Source organism: Denticeps clupeoides, chromosome 1 (genome assembly GCF_900700375.1).
Source record: "Denticeps clupeoides chromosome 1, fDenClu1.1, whole genome shotgun sequence".
Lineage (NCBI taxonomy): Eukaryota > Metazoa > Chordata > Actinopteri > Clupeiformes > Denticipitidae > Denticeps > Denticeps clupeoides.
The window spans coordinates 24,616,541-24,643,412 of record NC_041707.1 but is presented as its reverse complement, the minus strand read 5'-3'; the positions used below and the strand labels follow the sequence as shown (position 1 = coordinate 24,643,412).

The 26,872-nt window shown below is 41.4% G+C and overlaps 1 protein-coding gene across 18 annotated transcripts in view; it reads right to left on the bottom strand.

The window, feature by feature from the left end:
- The window catches only part of col25a1 (collagen type XXV alpha 1 chain), a 124,208-nt gene extending 106,870 nt beyond the window's left edge, over positions 1–17,338 (bottom strand). For 7 of the 18 annotated variants that reach the window (XM_028990852.1, XM_028989651.1, XM_028990062.1 and 4 more), the window contains exons 1-2: positions 16,783–17,336; positions 16,611–16,680 (exon numbers count right to left, since the gene is read on the bottom strand). In XM_028990852.1, the coding sequence (XP_028846685.1) occupies positions 16,611–16,680; positions 16,783–17,046 (334 nt within the window). In that variant the 5' untranslated portion in view covers positions 17,047–17,336. Of the gene's footprint in view, positions 1–16,610; positions 16,681–16,782 lie in introns of all 18 variants that reach the window. The other 11 variants (XM_028990149.1, XM_028990227.1, XM_028989985.1 and 8 more) reach the window with 4 other exon arrangements.
- Positions 17,339–26,872: the final 9,534 nt, after the last annotated feature.

The window sequence follows — 26,872 nt, the reverse complement described above, 5'->3', positions numbered from 1 at the left end:
GCCAGGACAAATAAACAAAAATGGAAGCTCTTCAGAGTGGAATATATCCTTCTGGCAAATGCTTTATTTAAAGGGCACACGTAAAGAATCCCCTGCATGAGTGCATTGTTTAAGCAACGTCCCACCATACCGCATAGAAAAACATTCTGAATTCTGAAAAATATTACAAACCAAAGAAGTCTGTTTTCATAGCTAAGCAAGGGAGGACGAGTCTTTTAGTGTGACCCTTGCAGCATTTTTACTGTTTCTTAACTAAACACCACATTCCCACATCATTTATAGCTGTCACTTCCTTTCAAGTGTGGCAGTTATTAGCGCCGCTAGCAACCGTCAGGAACTTGAGAGCATGACGAGTACTCGCCAAAGCATTTCACTTGCAAGTTGTTACCTTCAGTGTTCTGCTGCTCATTGAGACTTATTATTTCCCCCCTAATGGAAACTACAATAGTTGCCAATACTCACATGCTGCTGCAAAATGCCAGAAGATGAATGGCACTGGGGTTTTTCATGAAAGTGAAAGCAAACACCCCATCAGTATCCCAACACCGGAGGAGCAGATTCTCCAAGGATATGGGGTTTATGTGAAGAGCTTTTTTTGGGCAGCAAAAATGGCACATTAAATCTGCAAAAAATAAAGTAAACTCTGCAAGGAAAACCCTACATGATCTCTGGGGATTAAATGGGAGAGGCTACTGCTTTCGCCAGGATAGAAAGGGAGATGGTAATAGGACCCTAATTGAAGCCGCCAGGCATCACCAAAGCCACCAAACCATGCAGTGCAGCTGCTGCAAGAGGTGTATAGGTTTCATAGACACTCCAAAATTGATTAAATAAATGATCTCATTGCATTTGAGTTTTCCACAAAGATACATTCAGCAATATGCAAAAGTACCAACTGCATCTGTGAAAACATTTCAGCAACAAAAACTGTTGTTTAGAAAATGAACATGTTTAATTATAATCATACACATTATTGTTAATGCAGTAAATGTGTTATGGGTAAAAGTTACAAATTTGCTTACTGCTCAGCTTATACTTTTCTCTGCATTGGTAAATGGGATGCAAACATATTGACACTTAAAATTTTGTATTAATTTTTGCAGTCAACAACATTGCAGCACTAAAAATGAATTGAGGATGAACATTATAAGGACACATTTTTAACTTTGCTGCTCCCTCATAGCAGCAGATAGACTAAAGAAATATAAATTCTGCTACCAAGCATTCACTGCCTCTCCCAGTCATCTGGTTTGCATTTCAGTGGCACAGCATAAACACCAGCAGCTGGGAAGCCCTTGCGGCACAACCTCTACCACTCTGCTGTCTTAATCCCCAGTACCGACACCCTTATGTGAAAGCAGACGCTTGCCCGTCCCTGGGGTGACAGAACGCCGCCCCCTTACCCCAGCACATCCCACTCACAAATGCCTTAAGTGGAGTCTGGATGGAGCAAAAAGACCAGGCCACATGTGCACACACCTCAGATTACTCCCTGGTGCAAAAACACAGCTCCAGGATTACAGGCGAGCAGGAAGCTGTCCCTGATTAACTCAGAAAATCGAGTCCCCTGGGGAGAACTGCGCAGACTATTTACTTAAGACAAGGGATCTCTTTTTTTAAGCCACAGAAGGTAAAGCCATTGAGGCAGGTTCTCTGTTTTGATTCATGATTCGAATCGAAAGATTTGACATACTCCTTTAAAGTAAGAAAAACATAGACACTTGCTGGAAACCCTAATCTCCCCCTTTAACTTCACATCACTGTTAATCAGAGATGGTTGGTGTTATTTGATATTGTGAACTATGATTCCAGAGGTGCATGAATACCTTATTCTTCATGCAGAGCTCTGTGCAATTTTGAGCCCGGCGCCGAGCCATTGGCCAGATGCTGCCAGCCTTTTCTAGTCAAGAAACCCAAGTAGAAGGTGCTAATCCACTCTACTGGCCAGAACCCAGTTTACATCAGAACACACCCTGTTAATCCTCTATTAAATAAAACTAGCATGTTATCTTGTCCTTCAGACAGTGTTTCACACTCAGCTGCATTTACTGGAACTGCTCGTAGAATCAAATTGACAGCCAGCCAACCGAGGCCTTTATTACCTTCTCAGAGCAAGGACAGTTTTGCCAAGAAGAGTTTCTTTTTTCCTTTTTAATAAAATTCTCGGTGTGAAAAGATGGATCTCAAAATAACAAGCAAAGCTGGCTAATCATACACAATACCCAACTCTCAAATCATGTAATAAAACTAAACAAATGTTTTCTTCAGTATTTGCTTAAAAACCTGATATGATGGTTGTGTCACGTTCTGTTCTGATCCACAAAGGAATTAAATAAATCATGTCAAAACTGATATTTCCTTTTTTTGTAGATGTCACTGTCTTAAGAAAGGCTTCATTGTTTGTGGTGGCATGGGTAATGTGCCATTTTCTCCTAATGAACCATGCTAACTTCCTCACTCCCCGCTGCGCTCTGGCCTTCTAAAGACTGTTGAGTGTGAGAACGAAGGAAGGAAGCAATAAAAAGGACCTTCAAATGGCGCAAAGCGGAAAGGTGGCCAGTGGGGCCATGTTTCAATTTAACATCATTACAACAAGGTGTTCTAGTACTGCATTTTTATGAAGAAAATGTGTGATGATACGTTCACAAATTACTTTCACATAACCCTCATGAATATAGTGGTCTGTTAGCGAACAAGATGGCCTGCTGTGCTGTCTCCAGATTCCCAAACATAAGTTAAGACCGTTTGTATTAGAATTTTGTAGCTCCCCAATTCAGTTCAGTCTCATTTGCTTGAACTCTCTCTAGAGGGAAGAACTGGCATGTAGTCATGGTTGATGTTAGGCAGTAATGCAGTAACGCATTATTACCTTCCCCAGAAAAACAGTGTAAGGAAATAAAAGATCTAAGTATTTGGTTATAATTTTTCATTTTGACTGCATTTTTTTTGTGGTTATTCATTTTTATTTTTTACTCCTGCAAGGCTAATTGTTACAACAAACTGGATTTATTTGTAAAAGAAGATAGATGTCTTTTATATTACGCCACTTTTCCTGAATATCTCGTCTCGCATTCATTGTGATTCAATTGTAACCAAGTCAGCTTGACAAAGTTCAGATGTCTGTGTCAGACTCTCCTGAGAGAACAACAGGAAAATCGTCTCCACCACAAGACACCGGAAAACCCTGGGTGATGTTTGCATCAAAGTTAAACCAGCATTTGTTTCCACCTTCCCCAAATGACGCAGAGCAAGGAACAGAGGCGGATATTCAGAGTTTCAGATAAAATCACTACCGGCAAGGCGAACCTCGCTGCCGTGATAAATAACAGAGGCAGCTTTGATACGGCAGGCTAATATTGACATTCTCCAGAGCAACTCTCAAAGGAACCGGGAGGCCTAGACCTCCACCAATCCTCACACCTGCTGTGGTCAGCAGCCGTGTTTACGTGCTGCCGCTTGGAACTGTTAGGAGGATGCAACTGACACCCAACTGACTCCACAACATGAACAAATTCTTCACAGGTTCTTTTCCGGTCAAATAAGAAGTTGCTCAGTTTGCTTCAGCTGGGGCCTCTACCAACTGCTGACCTCTGTCATACACAAGGTTTTACACGCACATCGGGGGCTTCTTTTGAATTTTGATCCAGGACTGTCAGCTGCAGGCATCACACAGCCCGCGTTTCATCTTGACTGTGGGTTTTTAGTTTCAGTGACTTCCTCTATGCATACCATCTTCTTAGGGGACATAGATGGGATTCCTGGTGCAAAACAAAGCTGCACGCTTAGTCTCAACCCCTCCCATTCAATATGCTCTTCATTCCTGCCTCTATCAGACAGGAGCGCGTGTTCGACAAGCCTGTAACAGCAGGTGTCACCAAACACATCTGAGACTTGTGCACGCAGTCTCTTGCAATGGCAATCCTGGCCTATTCATCCCTAGGGACATCTATCATCACCTTGACATCAAACCAAGGGAACACAACCAAGCATTCTGTTTTTCATCAGTAGTCATCAGTAACACTCTCATGTAGCAAGAACTTCATATGACCCATTTAATGTCTGAAAAGTGTCCTTGCTGCCATCCAAACTTTACGCAGTGAAAAAAAAAACCTTCAGTAGTTTCACTGAAATGTAAACACAGAAGAATGGACAAGGATACAAATATAATTTGGGGACTCATATCAGCATCGCACAGTCATGCAGCTCCACTGTTGTGCGGAGAGTTCTTTCCCCAACAGTCCACTTCCTGACTGTGGTACACACAGATACACACTTTGGCAGCACTTATGTTTTGCCAGTCAACAAACAAATAAGCTGTTGTCCACTGCTGGGCTGAACTACATATTGATTCAATAAAACTGTAGTGAATGTTTGAAGGAGACTGATTTGCAAGGCTGAAAAGTTTTAGCTATTCCTTCCAGGACGAGACCGGCATAGAAGTATTTAACCCTTCAGACTTGTGTTTCATAATTACAGGTTTAATGTTGACCTCTTAGCACTAATACATACCAAAATGGGTGGTAGTAGCCTAGTGGGTAACACACTCGCCTATGAACCAGAAGACCCGGGTTCAAATCCCACTTACTACCATTGTGTCACTGAGCAAGACACTTAACCCTAAGTTGCTCCAGGGGGACTGTCCCTGTAACTACTGATTGTAAGTCGCTCTGGATAAGGGCGTCTGATAAATGCTGTAAATAAATGTAAAATCATTAGTATCAGTTCAGGTTGATGTATCAAAATATGGTCAAATCTACACTACACTTGATAATGTCGAATTTAGTGATTTAAAACAGACTATTTTCAGGATTCCCTGGTTTTTACCATCTCAGACAGTAGTTTATGCCCTTACGGTATATGAGAATAGACTACTTGTGGATGATATTTTTTGTCATCCACTTTGATAAGGTGTATTATAAATTCCTTATCCTGCAGGTATTTGGACATATGCCTTTGTACATAGCGCTGGTGAATTGTCAATTGTTTCTGCACTTTCAGAGCAGAAACACTGGGTCTTAGCGCTGATCTCCTGTGTTAATGGCAACAGTACACCACACCACCACAGAGGCAAGCTGTGCTGACAGAGCACACATTTAACCACAGGCTTCATGACCTCTCAACACTTATATGTGCCCAATTCATCAATAGGAAGTTGGGCGAAATAAGGTCAAATAAGAGCCAAAAAATAAGCGTATGGAGGAAACACATAAAAAAAACCTGCTTTATACAGAACTATTTTCCACTGTAAGCACAATTGTTTAACCACAAGATTACCCAGAAGTCCACTAACCCTGTAGTTAAAGATGAAAATGCAGAGGTCAGAAAACTGTGGACAACCCCCTGATGTTATGTCAGATGATTATCTCCTTGACATAGATCATTGACCTTGTCTCTAGGGCATTGACCTTGTCTCTTGTGCTTGTGTAAGAATTGAACATGGTAAAACATTGTCACATTCTGGATATGAGTCACAAACATCCTAATTTTACAGGCATTTAGAGGCCTGGAAACAAAACCAAATAGCAACTGTCTGATTATTTTGGGACATGTTTTGGGATATGTTCTCCCAAAAAAACATAGTCAAACTGTTATTTTCTCTTTCTGACACATAGATAAAGAAGGACTGTGACACCCAGGTAGCCCTGGACTAGCCAGCTGCTGCCAGTCACATACACACAAGGGTTCTAATCACCCCCTGCTCACGCTCGTTTGACATGTGTGATTAGAACCCGTTATATATGTTGGTTTTCTCCCTCACTCCCTTGTCCTACATTATTGATGTTTTACTGCTTTTCAGTCAGCTGTGTTTTTGTTTCAGGCCATCATGCCAATGTCATGGTTTCCTTTATGAAAATCCCCTCCTTTTCACCCTGTGGCACGAAAGGGACAGGTCAGTCTCAGATATCAAGATATCAAAAAACTACTCCAGATTCAAACTCATCAGCATGATAATCAAAAAAACTATTTTACAGTATATTTTACAAGGCCAATGTACACTATTTTTTGTGGTTTTATATAGGCTAAGTAGTCTCCTAATACTGTATCTGAAGTCTCTTTCCAAAAATCAGCCTTGGTGCAGAATTACAGCCACTTTTTAGCAAGACCCACGATGAGATTTCCCCCGGACGCACTCTTTTGGTGTCTATAATGAGGAGGAAAGAGGCCAGGCAAGTAGGTGACTTACATCACAGAAATGATGTAATCAACACCATTAACCAACCACAATGTTTGGCGCAGACAGGAAGTCGTGTCAGCATTTTTCCAGAAAAAAAAAAATTCCAGATCCTACCGTCTGAGCTTCCGCTCTCTGAACCACGAAGCAGAATGACCAAAGCACTCTTAACACCTATCACAATTTCGAGCCACTGCAGGACCATAGACCATAATAATGTAATTTAATGATGTTAAATAATCTCACAAAGTAAAAATTTCATGTCAGTGAGTCTTTAAGAGCCCACAGAATTCAAATAGATTTCATGTAATTTACTTATGTCACAATATCCAGTATTCTCGAAGGATCATCAAAAGTGTCTTACACACCACAAAGCTCATTAATTTGTGTCACGTTTGAACCTGAAATTAACTCTTTAGAATGGAGAAAATGCAATCTGTACTGCTCTTTAAGACCATTAAAGTTCAGATCACTAATCAGAAATGCACCTTATTTTTTGTCATGACAACAGTGACAGATTGCAGTCACTGTTCAGTGCTGATCTACCGTTGTTAATCTTCATATGATGTTTAATCATACATTTAACTAAAGACAGGACAGCCCACCCCAATTCAAACAATTCAAGACATACATAGAAAGCAGCTGGTTCTCTACCAAAACATTTTTATCAAACTCTGCTTTTCATTGAATATGGAGGGATAACTAAATAACTAAAATTCCAATTAGCCCTGAAATGGAAACTGACTCTGGTGTGAACTGCATTTATCTGTACGCTGCAGAGGTAACTAGCATTCAGTATGTCTCAGAAGTTCTGTAATAAGCATAATGTGTAACAAATGGGCCACTTTTACGGAGGCTCTACAGAGACATTAGTTTTATCCAAGCGAATGAAGGGAACACTCCTCGGCTCCTTCTCCTATTTATTTTGGCCAGCCAGTGCTAATTTGAGAACAGGCCAGAAGGGTGAAATCTACCTGCAAGCATAATGGCTCTAAATGACTAGGAAAGGAGCATTAGGCTTTGCTTCCAACTTCACTTGCACTCACTCATTCTAAACAACATCCCATTCTCTGTCTCTTTTAGTATACTTCTGCTATATACAAAACTCCCAGGAGTCCTCGGCGAGGTGCAGCAGGCTTCTTGCCCCTTCTACTTGTGCGCCGCATCTGAGAACCGAGTGAGGACTGGTTCATTAAAGCACCACTGGGGATTCAACTTAAATCAACCTCTTGCATTCTCTAAAGGCTGTCTGTAGGTATCCTCCCGGGGAGGATACAGTTCCCAGTGTCCATTGTCCATTGAGTCATTAAGGCATTAAATCATTTACTTTTAAAAGGAGTTAGAACAGGACCAAAAACCTAAGGCCTGAGGTATGAGTCTACAATAATCTTAACTGAAAGTGAGAAAAACAGTTCTCTCTGTGTCTTCTACAGAAGTTTCGGTGCTTCATTTTGACACACATACTCTTTAAGTGTTTTGAGAGTTTCGAGATACAGCACAAAAGCTTCCGAGACAAGGTACTGATAATCTTGTAACATTATCTGATTTTAATAATCCAGCAGACACACACACTCTCTCTCTTCCTCTGCATGAGAGGTTGTAAAATGAAAGACATTATAACCCATATATACTTTTTACATAAGCAAAGGCACAAACCATGATTTTGTTACAGTGCTATTAAACATATTATATGTAAATCTTGCCACATCCCCTTAAAAAACATGACAGCAGGGCCACGAAAAAAAACATAACACAATCTTTTTATGTTCTGTTGAATGATGTTTAACTCATATTTTAAGATAGCAATGTCATATCCTTTTACCCTCAGAAAAACCTCTATCTTTGCCTGCCTAAAAGGTTTAAACTTGGCCAAATGAGCTCTTTGGCATTAAGATGCATTTTTATCATCCAACCTCTTGCAGGTTAGAATAATCTACACAAAACAAAAAATGCATGTAATGAAATCATACTCAGTAAACCTGAGTCCTCTAACGAGCCATTAATAATCTAAAGGCCAAAATTCTAACATAACACTATTAATTAGAACAATCAGCCAACTTCATATTATATGTAAATCTTGCCACATCCCCTTAAAAAACATGACAGCAGGGCCACGAAAAAAAACATAACACAATCTTTTTATGTTCTGTTGAATGATGTTTAACTCATATTTTAAGATAGCAATGTCATATCCTTTTACCCTCAGAAAAACCTCTATCTTTGCCTGCCTAAAAGGTTTAAACTTGGCCAAATGAGCTCTTTGGCATTAAGATGCATTTTTATCATCCAACCTCTTGCAGGTTAGAATAATCTACACAAAACAAAAAATGCATGTAATGAAATCATACTCAGTAAACCTGAGTCCTCTAACGAGCCATTAATAATCTAAAGGCCAAAATTCTAACATAACACTATTAATTAGAACAATCAGCCAACTTCATATTATATGTTACAATTTTCAATTTTAGACAATTCTGCCTACTAACCAGAAGTGAAGAATAAAACATTTCCGTACTAATATAGTTGTAGAATATACCCAGTATATTTTAATATTCATGGGAATTAACATTGTGTTTGATATAATTGTGATAACAGATGGTGCTCTTCATGCTTATGGTTATTTTTTCAATAGGATAAGATCATATGCAAATTGAACTGTTCTAATAAAAGCACCGAACAGAATGTGCTTAAAAAACACCTTGAGCAAATTTCCATCTACACAAACATAGAACCAGACTCTTTTTTCAGGGTGCAGAAATTTTCAATTTAGCAGCCATTGGGCTCTCTTGGTCCGTATCAAATGACTTCACAATTCAATTATGCTGGAGTGGTAGACAAATTCATGATGGTTATTTTTTCCTCGACTTCCATTGGCTTACACAGCTGTTTTCACCCTCCAGTCCATCAGATACTGCAGCACTGGACCATCAGAGAAGCTTATGCCACTGCTGCTGGTTATGAGCCTCCCCTCGGATTCCAGGGTCACAGACACTAACCCAACTCTGACATCCGGCCATCTCAGTTCACGTGACCTCTGAGCTGTTTCCCACCTGCACTGCTTGACACTTTTTTTTTAACCCCACAAATGGGGTATTGTTGACGTTTCCTCTTCACTGGTCATCTGGTCAATTATTTATCCATTAAAAGCATTGACACAACATTTCCTTCAAACCAATTCAGCCCCTTCATCTAAATGTATGTTTCATGTGTCCTACCAATTCTATGAATGGAATTGTTGTCTTATAGGAGAAAGCAGTTCATTCAAACGAGGTATAAAAATGGATTCATCCATGTTTGCAGTGCAGGAAATTGTGCAATTTCACTTCAAACACTTCCCTACAATTTATAGTTCACTTACTACTACTGAATAAGAAGCTGTAGTCATGGTGATCTCTTTTGCTGTGTGTGTGTGTGGTTGGGGGGGATGAGACATCAGAAGGGACTAAATATGGTTTAAATTATTAAAATAATACCATAACATGAATACATTTATTACATTACATTGATTAGAACATCCACTGGCCTGCAGTTTATAAAAGTCAAAACTGCAGTCTGAACATTTTACATTTAGATTAATTTGACTTTACATTTATGTGAACACAAAGTCACAAGTTTAACCCTGAGTCCCTCCAGGGTCTAATCATTGCAAGTTGATCTGAATGAGAGGACCATTGAGAACCTTGACATTTTAGATATTTTGCACCATATTCAAAGACAATTCTCTCAACATTAGTGGTGAGTTTAGCCAGTGATAACACCAGCATATCATAAAAAAATCTGCAAGTTGTAATTAGAAACACACTGCCTATTCCCCAGAAACGTCATTCTGTGTTTATTAATGTTTGTTTCTGTACAAACATTAATATTGTCCTACCGAAATCCTATTCATGTTTATGGAGATGTTCTGATATACTGTACTTCTTTAAAAGCATGGTGATTGTCTCAGTGCCTATATGTTTCATGGGTCTAATTGTGGCACGCATTGAAAGCACACACACTTTCGTCGTGCCGGGGCGGTTTTCCAAGGGTGCCACTCCCCATTACTCTGACAGAGGGCAGATCGGTAGTGTCTCTGGCGAGGTACGTGGAGCAGCTCTGCTTAGCCACATGAAGGTCTACCCAGTCTGCCCAGTGGCCGCTGATGCTCTGCTTTGTGCACAGATGCACGCTTCTCAGATACTTTCATGTGTGTATGGATTTGGGAAGTTTCTGTGTAATCAGGAAGCGCAGATCCACTGCACATGAAACCCAAATTCTAATTCAATACAAGCAATACCACAATACATTAATATTAGTTTGCATAATATTAATGTGTGTGTGTGTGTGTGTGTGTGTATGTTACCAGAATAATTCTGGTGCTTTAGCTGCAGGTACCAACAATTATGGATGGATTAAACATTTCAAATGGTAGATGCAGTATTCAACATTCAGAGTTATTATGTGTTATATTTTTCCAGATCAAAATCCAAAGTAGGCAACAATTTAAACTTGAGTGTTTTTTCTGAGAGGACACTGGTGTCAGACATTATTCAAAGAACAGATAGCCTTTGTTGAAAGCTTTCTCTAGGCTGCACTGGAGTTTCAATTAGAGCCATGTGATGTCAACTTGCATGTGCCATCCTCTTCGCTGCAATTCACTGGCTACAAACCGGTTAGCATGTCCAAGCATGACAACAGCTTTGAGGAGAACTGACCGGGACATAAAAGCCCAGTGTTTGGAAGACGCCGCTGGATGTGCTCTGCATGGGGGAGGCCCTTTGAGAGATCCAGCGTCCATCATTCAACACCCACCTCTGCCAAAGAGCACAGGGCATAGAGGGTGACCCCGGCTGGGGTGAGCAGGCCAGGGAAAGCCCCCTTTGGAGTGATGAGTTTGAGATGGAGGGGGTAGGGTCTCTGATGTTTGTTGGGAAACAAATGTTCTTTGAGAGACACTCTGTTGTGCACATAGACCACACACACATATATCTATGTATCTATCTAAACTGATTTATACATATATACTGTATACAGACAGTATGCAGTTACTTAATATTATTCTAAATTCACTTTCTGTGCTTGTCCAGCCTTATATTACAAATTATAAGGCTTTACTTTTTTTGTTTTCTTTCATTTCCTGCTTAAGTAATAGCCAGTCTGCATATTCAGCACATTTCAGTGAGTGCAGATAACTTTTCAGGTGGTCAGTGGAGTTTAAAATCAAGTGTGACCTTAGCACACCTCTGACTTTCTCCCTAGGCTTCCTCTTTAAACTTTAATGTCTCCACACAACGTGTCTCAGCCTCCCATACAGCAGCGAGTATCAAATCACTGTGCTGTACCGGCCAGCCCGAGTGCTTATTTCAGGCTATTACATGCTCCGGTTGTTCTCTGCTTTCAAAAAACGATTCAGGTTGAATCTTCCCTAATCCATTTGTAATCTCATCCAGTTCATGTAAAGCATCCAACTGGACCTCAAGTGAGCTGTAAAGCCCTAACCCACCAGCACACATATACACACTGTACCCTCAAGGCATGTCTAAAACAAATCCAATAGCGTGACAAAAATGCCATGTCCAAAAAATAGATACGTTAGGAAATAAAAAGGAATCAGCCAGAAGATCAGATGGGAACCCCTTGACTAAGTGGCTGTGCTCAAAACTCAGGGCAATTCTTTAATTCACTTGGAGCGAGCAGGCATGTGTTGTGGTCATGGAAACCCCTGCGTGCGCCTCGAAGCAGCATCCGTGGTAACAGGCGAGACCGGGATCTCCTCGGCTCAAGCCGACTTACCGCCCACAGGAGCGCTGCCAGCAACCCAGCAGCATGATGAGGAGCTTGGCCGATAGACATGTTCCCTTTTCTTTTCTACTCCACCTCCACCCCACGGCGATAGCCAAGGAGTCAGCATGGTGGTGAGGGCAACCTGCCGGGTTACAATTTTTGTTCTTTCCATTTTAAACTATTAAAACACATAAGCCATGCTGAACTTTTTTTTTCACTGTGTTACCTGAGGTGAGTCTTATGTACTGGGATACATCCTTAAAAGCTCATCTTTGTCTTTTTCCCCTCAATTGCGAAAAGCTGCCCTGTATCCCACCATAGCATTCCATTGGGTTCATGGCAGCCTAATGCAGAAACGCCGACAGATTCGTTGAAGCCGATTAAAAAAAATGCCTCGTCATCACTCATCAAATGATGTATGTGTTGTGTGTGTGTGTGTGTGTGTGTGTGTAATGATGTCCTTTATTAAAAAAAAACATGCTGTGCTAAACTCTTTGATTAAAATGATATATAAAGGTCCTGTAAAAGTTTTGCTAATGTTTGTAATGTTGTGTGTTTTCTCTTTAGAAGGAAGGAGAAAATGTTTACTGGAATTAACACGATTTCTCTCTTTTTTGGCTTTTAAGCATGCCCTTATCTAGCCTTCAATAAAAACCTTGCTGCATTTGCACAGGCACATTAGGGATAAGAGTAGGGCGTGGAAGATTATTCTGCTGGCTTTGCTGACTGCGTGTTATTATGCAGGGAGCAAAGTTTTCACTCCCAGCTTGGCTTTTTCCACAGCATGACTGTACTGACTTGACTCAATTTTTTTTAGTTTTCCACTGGACAAAAGTAATGCTGGTGCCAGGAACTTTTTGGTATCACCTCCACAGAGGCCAGGTCTGGATCTTCAGGTTTAGGTAAACTCAAACTATTCATAGCTGCAACATTTTTAACAACCAGCATTAAAAAGCATCTACAGATAAAGAGTTTACTTGTTCCCCATTACCCGTTGCTTTATGTTTTGGTTGCTAGAGGACTAAATGTGCGAAGGGCTCACAGTAATTCTACTTTTCTAGTAGCAGTGCCTTTGATTCAACTTGTTGATGCTGATTTAGTCTCCATTTACATGCACAATAACTCACTTAATGACTCTTAACTTTTAACTCTTACATAATGTGCAATGCCATTTTAGCCATTACTGCATACTTATTCTTAGAGCTTAGTTGTAGTTTTATTGATACTCATAAATTTATGTCTGTCTCTCTGTGTACTTGTTGTATGTCTTGTACATACATTGTATGTACATTGTATGTCTTTCTCTCTGTGCAGTTGTAGCATAAGTAATTTCCTTCGGGATTAATAAAAATGATTCAAATAAGGATGCCTAGTTCAACTGAAACAGTTCACATACTGTTTGCCATTTACAATGGCATTAATATAAAGTAATATACCCACTAGAAGATTGTTTCTAAAGGTCTGAAAAAATGATTAACTTGTTACTGGCTCTCTCTGTATCAAAAAAATCTTTACATTTTGTGTTCCAACAGGACACAAAATTTCAGTGACATTCTATGGATATTTGATTGTGCTTTTCAGATACCTCCCCTTAAAAATGTGCAAATAAGCCCAAAGAAAACAAGCAGGCAGCTGGCTTCACATGTTCTTCAGATGTACTTCAAACATGTGCAGGTTCTTAGCCTGCATCTGGTTGGTCTAACAGTTATTCCACTTATTGGCCAGGTGCAACTGGCTTGGAAGTTTTGCCATTTTTTTTTAACTCGCACTGTACATGCTGTTCCCACTGAGACAATACAATGATGATGGCAGGGTGTTCTCCATACAGCTATTTCGCCTGCAATGTCTCAGACTCCTGTCTCGTCCCTGATCTGCAGACTCTGCTACCCTCCCCTGTCGTGCGGCAACTGGCTGTCTGGCTGGCTGGTAGCTAACCAGAAGCAGCTGGTGCTTGTGTCTCACACACAGGGAGTCTGCTTAGCTTTACTTACACTTCATAATTACGTGGGCCACCTCTCGGAGCGAAAAACCACACAGAAGGTCGAGTCCCGTGTGCCCCCCATTAATTACTTGTCTAATCGCTCAGAGCGGTCTGAGGGAATGCGCTGCCGACGCCGGACAGGATGACTGACAGGCTCTGGCTGATGGAGAGTAGGGGGGAAAGAAGGCAAGCGGTACTGATGGAAGTGTGTAATCCAACCCTATTCCCAGGGAAGTTAAAAACCAGCGATCCTCCGGAGCTGTTTGACATGTGGGCTGCAGTGTTTCTCAATGGCGCCGGGCGTTCATGTGCCCCGCTGATAGAAATTACACAAGCAGTTATTCTAACCTGGCTGTGGACACGCATATTGCTGAAAAGCAGAATGCAGCTGTGCAAAGTTATGGTAACAACAATTAAAAATAATGACTGTTTGGGTAACAAATTACTCTGTTCTGTTTTGAATTAGTGGCACTTCAGCACTAAAGGGACATGTGACCATCAAAGCCAGTGCCACTTTCTTCTGGGCGAGAAAAAAACATGAACACTCCCCCACCATGCTCCCGAGGCATCTACACCGCCATATTTTTCCAGCATATCTGGCCTGCTTTCTGCTGCCAGGGCCTTTGGAGCATTGGCCCGAGCTAGATGGAGGGCGGGCAGTGCACTAGTTGAAAGGGATCTTCCTGGCAAAAGTTCATGTATTATTAAAGGTCCCATTAAACAACAGAACGCAGTGCCAACACTGGTGAGCGTGGAGAGGGGCGGGGACATAATAAAGTAACCAACAAAACATTTTGAACTAAACATAAACTGACAAAAAATGCTGACAGGACTGATGGATAACACACCAATGCTTGACGAGAGCAGTCACGATTTTGCGTGACTATGCCAAGCCCCATTGATTCCAGCACAGGGAGGAATCTTCCTTTCTGCCATCTGATCTAAAGTGTGTCCTGAAGCGCCCATCCATCACTACGTCTTTTATTTGTTGCCATTTCCGCTCCATCAGTTTTCACAATAAGAAAAATATGAAAAAGACATTATCCTCCCACTTTAAAAGGCCGGGTCACTGCCACAGGCCACTTCTTCTACGGCCGTGGCCTGGTCTAATTTGGGTGAAGTCGTTGTGAAAGACTGGGTGAACAGAGGAAGGCCATCCTGAAAAAGGACAATACGTAGATGTCCAGGCAGAATTCTGGGAGGAATATGGTGGAATTTTATCCAATCTGAGCTCCCTGTGAACTGCGACATGCTCAGAGTGGTTATGGCTGTCAAGGTACAGTAGTAGAGTTTTATTGCCTGTGTCAAATTCACAGCAGCAACGGAGACGATGTGAAAGTAGACGAGGTTAGCATTACACTTTGCAAAAAATATTCCTACTCTGATGTGAAATTTTTATATTGTTTAGTGTCTTGCCATAGTGCCCTGCATGTAAGATGTGTTTTTAAATCACATGGTCTGGTCTGTTTTTCCATTGGTTTTATGTAGTTAATAAGGGGCTTCCAAGGGGGCTTCCAATGATGACCTGAATGTAGCACTGCCTTACTAACATAAACCAACCTGAAAGTTTATGCCCACCATGTTTGGCCCTCAGGGGTAACACACAGCCTTTAATCAGGTTCTATTAACACTGCATGAGAGATCGCTAACAGCCCCTGTCCAGTTAACACTCAAACTGCTCTCTTTCATGGTCAAACCCTGAAAATGACTTGCACTTCTTCCATCTGCTGGTCGAAATTGGGAATTTCAGCCATTCCATCTCTTCCTCAGTGCTGAAGCATGAGGCAAAATCCAATGAAATGGAAGAGTGAAAGAGGGATGCATCCCATTTGATCTTCAGGCATTCTCCATCAACCACACTCTACCAAAGGTATGCTAATAACAGTCTTTTCTCAATTGGGCTAAAAGGCATATATGCTATAACCCTGACCTACTGTAAGCCAGAGCTACAATTTGTTTGGCCTGATCCAGCTGGTGTGTCAGCGTTCCGCAGAGGCAGTTAATACTGTTGACACTCACCAAAACTTCTCAGTGTGTCTATGTATAGCTGTGCAGCATCGCCCCTGCTGCCGGTGGCAGCGCACTCTCAGCTGTCCGCATCCTTCAGACTCCTCCATCTATCAGCGCACAAGGACCACCAGCGGCAGGGGCCTCACGACGCCCCCTCTATGCACCGGGAAGACAAATGGTTTCTGCGCACCTCGCATTGTGCATCCGTCGTATGACCAGTATGATTAACTGTGACCTGCGTGACCCTTTACAGCGCATCCTTTTAACGTTTATAGCAATTCGGGAGAACACATGTACTGATAGTCACATGTCGAGGAGAAGAGCAAAGCCATCGGCATGATCGAACCATGAAATAACGCGTGAAATAACATGCAGCCCTGTAGCTGGACTATGTTCATAACTGCAATCAGCAATCACAAGTATTTATGCTCTCCCATGAGCTCAATAAATGGGCTAGGATTGTTGTCATTCCAGCCTGACATTAATGAGGCTCACGTGACCATCAATAGCCTACTAATGAATGTGGCAGGTTGAAAGCAACGCAGTTCTGGCAAGGAAACACACACACACACACACACTGCTGTAAATGAACAGGCATGCAGTGTCTGACGCGCACGCTGCTCTGTCAGCGAGAGTCTGCCAAAAATGACTCCAAATGCACCCAAGCAGCAAGCCAGCGTCTACCTGGAGGACAGTTGCATTCAGGAGTCGCTTCCCGGGCCGTTCGGATCTTCACCAGATGCTCATAGGTGCGCTGGAATAAAAGGCAGAGTCGCGGGAACTTTTAGGGCCAGAACTTACCCAATGCGCAGGGCACCGTAGTTCATTACTTAGGGCAATAACATCAGAGACCCACCTGAGAGAGCAGCGCATCCACTCGCTTCTGCACCAGGGAATTCAAGTGGTCCACGTCAAAGCCGGGGGTCCGGCGCACAAGCCGCTCATGTCCGGTCTCCAAATCCGCCACCCGTCCCATCATCTCCGTCGTCTGGGCACCCAGGAAGATGCAAAAAGCCACGGAGAGCAGAGAAAACAGAAAGGACGCCGCGCTCAGGACAGTCCTGAAGCAGTGTCCCGCGTCCCTCTCCATTCTCGCGGCGCACATGGGCTCTCCCTTCATGCCTGTCTCTGGACCTTCTCCGTGGAAATGACTGAGATTCTGTCACTCGGGCTCCGTAATTTCCCCGCGTCACCTGCGCTGACGTAGCCCGCTTGGAATTATGGAGGGGACCGCGTGCGCCCTCGTCGAGCCCACGCGTGCTGCTCTCGCGGCTTTCGGTAAGCCTCGGCAAACTGTTGCGCGAAGAGGAGAAAAAAAAAAAAGAATTAGAAATGTCGCCTCGATGCAACCGGAGGTGAACCTGCGTTAGCGGAACAGCCGCAGCCTGGCGCCTTTGCGCAGCGAGTGGCGCGGCGCGGCGCGGCGCGGCGGAGCGCAGAGTTGCGCGCGTTCTCAGCTGTCAGTTGCGCAGCACGCCTCCGCGGCGCAGCCCCGGCCCTCTCCACATTTCAACATCTTAAACCACACTGTGTCCAAGGCCACTCCATGTCGTGCCATTTCTCTTTTCTTTTCTACATATCTATTTTACATGCAGTATATCTATGATATATGTAGAATACTTGACGTGATAAATAATCAATCAATAAGCAATCAGCAGTGTTGTCAACACATCTTCACTACACACATTATGGGAAGCAGTGTGCACAATTACGGTGCTGTGAAAAAGTATCTGCACCCCTCCTACTTTATCATTTGAAATACAAAATGCAGTTTTCCTGTGAACTATCCAACCCAACCTGGGGTGTATGGGTAAAACACCAAAATGTAACCATTTTACTGGCTCTCCAGCAAAACGCTTTGTCCTTATGCTTTGTCCCATGCTAAATAAAGACTGAATGCGCATGCATTGTCAGATAAAGCACGGTTCTGTGCAATTCAATGAAACAAAAGTCTTTCAATTTACCTTTTACTTCTGTCTCTTTAGCAAAGAAACACGGGGAAATCATTTATTTTGTTTAAGCAAGAAAAACAGAAATCAGTTCAACAATCCCAATCCCAGAATAGGGCATATCTTAATGATATTACATGGACCTCTTGCCGGTTTTAATTTGATTCCACCGTAAACTGAGTATATGTATTGAATTTCAATCTACAGAATTGGCCAATGTTTTGAAGTAATTTTATATGGCTGCCTTCCTTATTTACTATTGTCTGCAGGAAGCAGTAGAAAATGACAAAAAGTTGACCATAAAGACAAAAAAACACAAGAAATGTGTTCACTTTGAAGCAATGGAAAAAACATGAATGATCATCCAAGAGCAAATGGTGATTTAATGAAGATACAGATAATAAGAAAAGACAAACACCTCAGCTGTCATTCTGAATATTTTTTTTCTTTGAACTTAAAACTTATAAACTATAGTCCTAGCCAACATGTCTCTGGTTTTAGTAGTTTAATTTTATATTGTATTTGTCAACAAGCTACAACCAAATTGTCCTCCAGATAACTAATTGATGTGTGGAAGGCATTTCGTCTCACTAGTTAGTACAAAACAAGTAAAGAAAGTAAAGATCATGACAAATGTACCACAAAATTGAACAGATCAGTAACACATAATCATGTTACAACTGTACAAAATTCATAACCAGGAAAATGTATAAAAAAAACATGAATTTTACAATTTGATAACACTCACAACCCAATTGATGTTAACTGGGAGCTTGCAGTGTCTGGTCTTTAAAAAGGAAGAATCAAAGAAGCAAAATTTCCTGCTTGCATAATTGGTGAAAAGTTTCTCAATCCTGAATTAAGTTATTGAGTTATTGAAATAGAATATAATGTCTTTTATTGTCAATATACACATGTACAATGAAATGACCTCCTTCAGTGCATACATGTATGTAGAAAATAATACAAGAACAATACAAAATACAATAAAGTGTCAGAAACTACAGAAATATTATAAAAAAGGCACCTTTAAAGTGAAGTGATTGTCATTGTGATACACAGCACAGCACACAGTGCACACAACGAAATGTGTCCTCTTCTTTTAACCCATCACCCTTAGTGAGCAGGGGCAGCCATGACAGGCACCTGGGGAGCAGTGTGTGGGGACAGTGGCACCTCAGTGGATCAGGATTCGAACCAGCAACCTTCTGATTACGGGACCGCTTCCTTAAGTGCTAGGCCACCACTATCATAATCAGCATTTAATCTTTCTCCAGTTTTGTAGTAGCCATTCTATCCGACAACATGGATGAGCCTGCACTCCCTACATGCATCATTGCACCTTTACCTCCAATGACCCTGACACTGGTTCTCTATTTTTCTTTCCATGGACCATTTTTGGAAGGTTCTGGTCACTGCAGACAAGGAACATTCCACAAGCGCTGTAGCTTTGGAGATGCTTTGTCCCAGCTTCTAACAATAAAGTGTTCACTTGCTGCCTAATATGCCTCACCTACTGCCAGGTGCCACTGTAAAGGGGCAGTGGTGGCCTAACGGTTAAGTAAGCAGCCCCAGAATCAGAAGGTTGCCGGTTCGAATCCCGATCCGCTGAGGTGCCACTGAGCAAAGCACCGTCCCCGGGTGCTTGTCATGGCTGCCCACTGCTCACTCAGGGTGATGGGTTAAATGCAGAGGACAAATTTCACTGTGTGCACCGTGTGCTGTGCTGCTGTGTATCACAAGTGACAATCACTTCACACTTTACTTTAAAAGAGATTATCAGTGTTGTTCATGTCACCTCACCTGTCTGTGGTCATAATGTTATGTTAAAAATACCATGTTTCAGCCTAGTTAATATGGTGAGGCTAATAAAAGAAACATGATTGAGGGACGTTTAGAGTTTGAATCGGTTTAGGTTTTTAAGTATTCACTTTTTTTTAGACATTAGATTTCCAGTTGGAGGTGTGTTATTTTATAGCCACTATTCCTTGCTGAGAACTAAAGACACACTGACCAGAACACCCCAGGGCTACATACTGTACACCATGTGGAGCTGGAGGGTCTACAATCCAGCCCAGTCTCTACTTGTGCCTGTGGAGATGAGTGATTGTGTATTTGTGTGTGTATGTGTTTTAACCAGTCTGGGACATGTATTACACTGATGAAACAGAGCAGCCAAAACCCTGCACCCTACTTTGCCATCCAAACACAGTGCATGAAAGTGTGGGACACACGGTTCAGTGATCATAGGACGCTGGTCTGGTTGTTCTGTGGTGTTGAGAAAATATTTAATTTCTGTTGGATAAAGTTGAACACCGTCTCTCAGGACTGACCCAGTGCAGGCAGACTGCAATATTAGTGGTGGGAAAATGGGCTTCGACAAACTCTGGCTCTACACTTTCTTCAAAATTAATTCTTATTTCCATGTATCCCTGTTTTAAAACAGTCCAGCCTCTTCTACATACCTTGGACTCTATTCTCTCCTCTGTTTAATGTGGATTTGATGTGGTATTTAATCAATACCTCTATTTAACAATGCACTGCTTCTACAGTTTCTACTTCTAAATGCACTTCTAGGAGCCTGGATTTACTAATTTTACCTAGAGTTCACCACCACTGTTACAGTCATTCAGTTGCAGATCATCCTCATTGAATGCGAAGCATAGGTTTAGGAATGGAAAGTCATTAATTTTCTTACATAAATGCCCTTTTAATTTATTGCCTTAAATAGATAATAATGTTTTTATGATTTACGTTTTCTGTCTCATAGTTAAGCGCAAGAAAAACAAAATGTGTGCAAAATTAGGCATTACGTTGTCATTTATAAGTATCATATACTTTACAAACAGATGCTTTACGCAATAAATATTTATGTGTAAAGGGCGCGCCCTAGTGGTTAATTACACCAATTCCTAAGTCACGCGTTTCATTACAATTGTGTCATTAATGTACAGGTATCAGTTCAACCATATCATGTCATCTTACTGCAGTTCAAATCACATACACTGAATTTAAACCAGTGTAATTTAGCCCTTACTTGGTATAATCATCCAATTAAAGTGATGTTCTGCTGAATATTTCTAAAGTTTCTTAGGTTTTTGCTGTAATGCATTACAATCCATTATATATCTTTGATATGGTGTACAGTACTTTAAGGGAATAGAGACTGTCCTATTATGTAATTACAGTATGACTCCACTAGCTTGTGCCCTTGCACTAAATTACAGATTTTCCTATATTTTCGATGGTACTTGCAGCATCATCATTAAAAAGAAATGTTTAAAAATTGATTGCAAAAGGTCACCAATTTGTTTTTTGGTAAAGAGCAATGACTTGTAAAGTCTCTTAAAAAGTCTTATCATAGCCAGACAAACGTGTATTACATTCATGAAACTGACTTTCTTTGACTGATCCTCTAAGTTCCAATTAGTTTTAGAACTGTCCTGTTCTACCTCTCTCCTGAGCAATTATGTTCATCTGAATATGCAAAATACTTCCAAAATATCTACATTTATTTTTCAAGCAATCTGTTTACTTGATGTGAACATATTAAGTTAATAGCTTTGTAGATTAGGAAACATTTATTACACATCTTGAGGATGGAAGAAACATCTTGCTTTGAAGTGCTGGCAAGAAGTTGTGTTTCTGAGTGCCTATGATTCCAGTGAAGATTATCCTCATGAAATATGTCCTGTTGTGGAGCTCATGGTCAAAGAGAGTATGCTATGAGCATTGCTTTAATCCTTTTGCAGATCTTACCAGGATATATTCATATTTTTTAAGAGACTGCACAATCTGTACCATTGTTGAACTTCAGAGTTGTCTGTTCTCAGCTTGAGACTGGCATCCAAGAATGTGTCCAAGCATCAGCCTGTGAACAATTAGTATGGAAGGAAGGAACGCAACTTGAGAAAACATTGAAAAGTCCCATCATTTACACTAAGATAAAGACTTCCACAAAAGCTTTCAACTCTTTTTGGACTAAGATTATAGTGACCACTGGGTTCTCAACCATCAAAGACTTTGGTGCTCTTGTTGTACAGGTTTAATTTCACATGTGGAAACTGGGTATGCTGAGCCTTTATCATTTATTTTTAGGCTTTTACTTTTTAAAATACATAATTAATGTTTAATAGTTATATTCTAAGGGGTTATATTCTAAGTCACTGAGGGCTTGTTGTACTGCAATAGTTCTTAAGGAATGTGCTTACACATAAATTGCTTAATTGTTGCTACATTTTAAATTTTATTATGAAATAGTCGTATAAAATTCTAATAGATCAAAAGGAACAAGTGGGATTTGACATTTTAACATCCTTCTAAATTTGACTTTGACAAACACATACTTCCCTGTTGGACATCAGTAACTATGCAGGAGAAAGCATGTGAGGCCAGCCCCAGTTCTCTACACAACTGTTGTGAATAAGCCTTTAATACTGACTTGGACGGTCAACAGAAGAGCAGATTCAGCTTGTCTGCAGTTACCAGGCCAATAATCAAACATGAACATTATCTAGCAACTGTATACTATTACAGCCATGATGGTTTTGTCCGATAGACACTGAAAGTCCAGCCAATTGCTACAATGTGGTTGTTGCTGCCAACCTCCTGCAGTGGTGAGAGTGTAGTGAACAGCAGTGTCTGGTTCTGTTCAAAGTGGCACTTGCTCAGAAAATCAAACGTTTGTCTACACCCCTCCTCAACACTGTACAGAATAATGTTCATGGTACCTCTCGTCATTTGGACAGATAAATCCAACGTTGCTATTTCAATGGTAGTGAAGGTGTCTGTCACATGTGGTCAGCTGCAGCCCCTTGGATTTTCTCAAGCTTCCATAACGGGCAAAACCCACTAGACCATCAACCCACCACAACCACACCAAGGGCAACAAGGCCATACCAGAATTATCAGAGTCACTGTTTGTGCTGGCAGAGAGTGAAGTATTTGCAGCTTTATTTTCAGGCCTTGTTGCTGACAGGGAAATAGTCTCTGCAATTACGACATAATTGAGAATCCAACTCCAAGTGACCAAAGTATGAAGGGCAGAGGCAGCTGTTTACAGAAAGACTGTAATGAAGGAATTAGGGCAAATAGCTTGTCTGTGTATGCATGTGTCTGCAAGTCTGTGTCTGTATGTGTAAGAATGTGAGTAGTAGAAAACTATTTGGGCACCTAGACAGACAATCTCTTTATTTTGGATGTGTTAGCCAGAGTCTGGGGATGGTTGTGTTGCCAAAACCAATGTGGGAAGCAAGCCCTCACTTTCTGCTTCTTCTCCAAGATTTTTCCTCTGCCGTTGCTTCTGGCTCTCAGTGACCCCACTGGCCACTGCTGATTAACACGAGACTGAGGAGGAACCACTGAGATGCAGGACTGAGGAAACAAGTGGGGCTTTACAAAATCAAAGGCTGAACAAAGAAGCTCACAGCACTCTAGTTGGATGAGATGCAAAATCTGCAAAACTGAGTAATTGGTGTCTGAGAACCTCCATTTGGGGAAAAATCACCCCTTGATTGAAAAATTCTGGCAGGTTCTTAACCATTGGCCTGTAGAGTATGTGTTTTAGCCTTCACAAAAATCCAAAGGGATTGTATAAAAAAAAGCCAAAAGAATTCACTATGTGAAATATGTTCTGACACTAAAATGGGTTGTGCTAAACCCTTAGTGATGCCAACTACTGGTTTCATTCAAAGAACCAAAAATGAGACAGCTGACCCCACTGCCCCAAAGGATTCACCAGAATGCATGGGAACAAAATCATGTAGTGCAAAGCTGACAGACAGGCAATTAGTGTTATCAGTTTAGGTCCTAAGGATAAAAACCAATTAGTGTCAGTTAAAATTAAACTGGATTGAGAGTTAAATTAACACCTGGTTGTTTTGCTGTTAAACTACATGAAAAATAAGAAACTAATTAACATGAAAGGCACCTCTGGTTTGGTGACACCTCTGGTGGATTGAATGAGTGGATGGCTTGGTGATAGCAGTGATGGGAGCTGCAACTGTACTGTAGCCACGGATAAAGCAATGATTTGCAAACCCAAGGAACATTAGGGCCAAGGCGGGTAGGGGCCACAATGCCACTGCTTCCAGCTTTTTGGGCTCAATTCCCACACCCTGGGACGAGATGTTGAAGCCCATGAAGTGCACAGGTTGAAGGTGCACTTCTCCAATTTTCACTACAGTCGGTGGGCGAGCAGACACTTGAGCACTGCTCTGACGTGCTGGGTCTCGAGGGATGGTGAGTAAATGAGAATATCGTCCAGATAGGCATCCCCCCATTTTCGCAGCATGTCATGCAGGACATCATTGACAAACTGCTGAAAGATGGCAGGTGCATTACAAAGATTAACCGTGATAACCCAAAAACCAACTGCTTGGTTTTGATGTAGATCTATCGAGACGGTTGTGATCAGATTTCCTTTCTACTGCTATATCGCTGATGTGTGATTTTGAAACATGTGCATAGAGCACTGTAAAACTTCATTGTTTTTGCCAGTTATATATACACACCGTAGAGGGGTATAAAACAGGGCTGTCCCAAACGATTCTTTTTTAAACTATTACTCTGCCGATTATTTGTAATCGGTTTGATTCAATTCTCAATATTTTCAACAGTAATTGACTAATATAGCTATTTTTACACTCTAATTTAGATATAAGAATGACAAAAACATTATTTTCTTAACATTTCAATATATGCTTATTGCTCTTAAACTCAAAACTACACTGCATACACCCCCCTCCGCAAATCTGATCTATCACACGAACCATAACAACTTGGCCTGAGGATGCCTTTCTGCAGCTGCAGGACTGCTTTGACTGTACCAATTGGGAAATATTTGACCTAGAACTCCACAGCAACAGTGTACTGCGCTATGGGTCTACCATAACCAGAAATCTTGGATGACAAGGGAGGTCCAGCTGCCGCTAGAGGAGAGAAACACAGCCCTCAGGTTGCACAGGCCTGGCGATAAGGTCATGTATAATATGGCACGAAACCTGAAAAGAGGCATCAAGATGGCCAAGAGGGACTACAGTAGGACGACTGAGAAGAACCTGGACCAGCAGGTAACAGCAGCAGGCAGGTTTAGCAGGGAGTAAGGCACATCAGCTATTCCAAATGCAGCAGCAGCAGCTCACATCAACCTCAAATTTGCAGATGACACCACTGTGGTGGGGCTCATTTCTGAAGGAGATGAATCTGAACACAGGCACAAGGTGGAGCAGCTGACAGCGTGGTGCACAGACAATGATACAGCAAAGACCAAGGAGATTGTTGTGAAAATTGGAAAATTGACATCAAACCACTTTAAATCAGTGGGGACTGTGTGCAGAGGGTGTTGGACTTCCACTTCCTGGGCATGGGCATTCACATCACGGAGGACATCACTGTCCTGGGGTGTGAACAGAGCTGGAGAAGAAGGTTCAGCAGAGACTTTATTTCCTCTCAAAATCTCACAAAAACTGCTGGGGTCCTTTTATCATTTACATTTAAGTCATTTGTCAGACGCCCTTATCCAGAACGACTTACAAAGTCTATCGATGTACTGAGAGCATCCTGTGTTACTGCTTCTGTGCGTGGTTTTCTAGCTGCACTACAGTGCAGAGGAAATCACTGCAGCAGACTGCCTAGGAAATCATTGGCTGTTCTTTACCCCGTCTGGACAAACTGCACAGCTCTTGCTGCCTCTAGAGAGCACTCCTGACATCCCGATCATGACCTGCTGCCATCAGGCAAGCGATACAGGAGCGTTAAAAACAGGTCAAACTGACTAAACAGCTTCTACCCTGTTGCCATCAGGGCACTTAATGAAATTTTATCTATTTTTACACATCCAATTCTATTTATTTTTCATGTGCAATAAGGACTTTATGTGCAATAAGGTTTCTACCCCACCCTTTAATTTTAAATAATATTTTCTATTATATTAGTATATATGCAAGTTGTCTTCATTTTAAGTTAGCTTTATCCTATCTTACTTTCTTTTTATGCACAGTATTTAAGATACCTCTCCGGCTAATTTTGTTGTACTTGTCACAATGACAATAAAGACATTCTGATTCTGCGTAAGAGCCATTGTAGGGTTAATTGTGGTATTCACTGGGGGTCCACTATGTGGCAGTAAGGTCTATGGGAAATATCAGACAGGTGGCAGGTATTAGACAGACCAGGTTTACTGTTTTTGGAGTGTGATTCTCATCACTCCAGCTGTTGATCTCACTCTTCTGCCACTACTCACCATTTGTAGGTTTAGGTTTATGGGCTGTTGTATTAGTATAAATCACGTCAAAGACTGGGCACTTTGTGCACAGTAAGTAAATGTATCCAAAGAAGATCAAAGCCTGGACAGTGTTATTAAAGCATAGTGTGTCATCATGCACCTACAACGTCTAGCAGCCACTCAGGAGCATTAAGTAGCAGCTTAGATGCAATATTTAAGTCAAAAATTAATCTTGTTAAGTCAAAACATGCCGACGGTCTACACCAGAGGAATCAGCTGAGTGTTCCGCAAGAGGACTCAGAAAGACCGGAACAGCATCTGGAAAGCTTCAGTGTTCAGCATGGTTCACCAGTTAACCAAGCCGTCCTCCAAAATGGGACACCAGGAGCCACTGTTGGCAAGCGGACAGAGACAACTCATTCACATCAGCTGATGGCATCCACAGTGGTTTAAGTAATGTGCAATGCTATGACTTTATGAATGGCCATTAAGTGACTATTCACACATAAGAGGTGTAATCCCAAACACATTGGTAGCCGAGGTACGAGGACAGTGGGCTTTGACAGTTTTGATTGGAAAATAAACGTAAAAAAAGACAAAAGACAAAAGAGGACACTTGGTTTTAGGCAAAAATTATCTTTAATGATGAATTAATGTTTGAGATGAAAAAATGGGTTTCTTCATGTGATTTTCATGCTGTTGATAATTGTTAGGCCTGAGGACAGTATTTCTAATATCATCAGTAAACACTCAAGCAGAAAGAATTTAGCAGT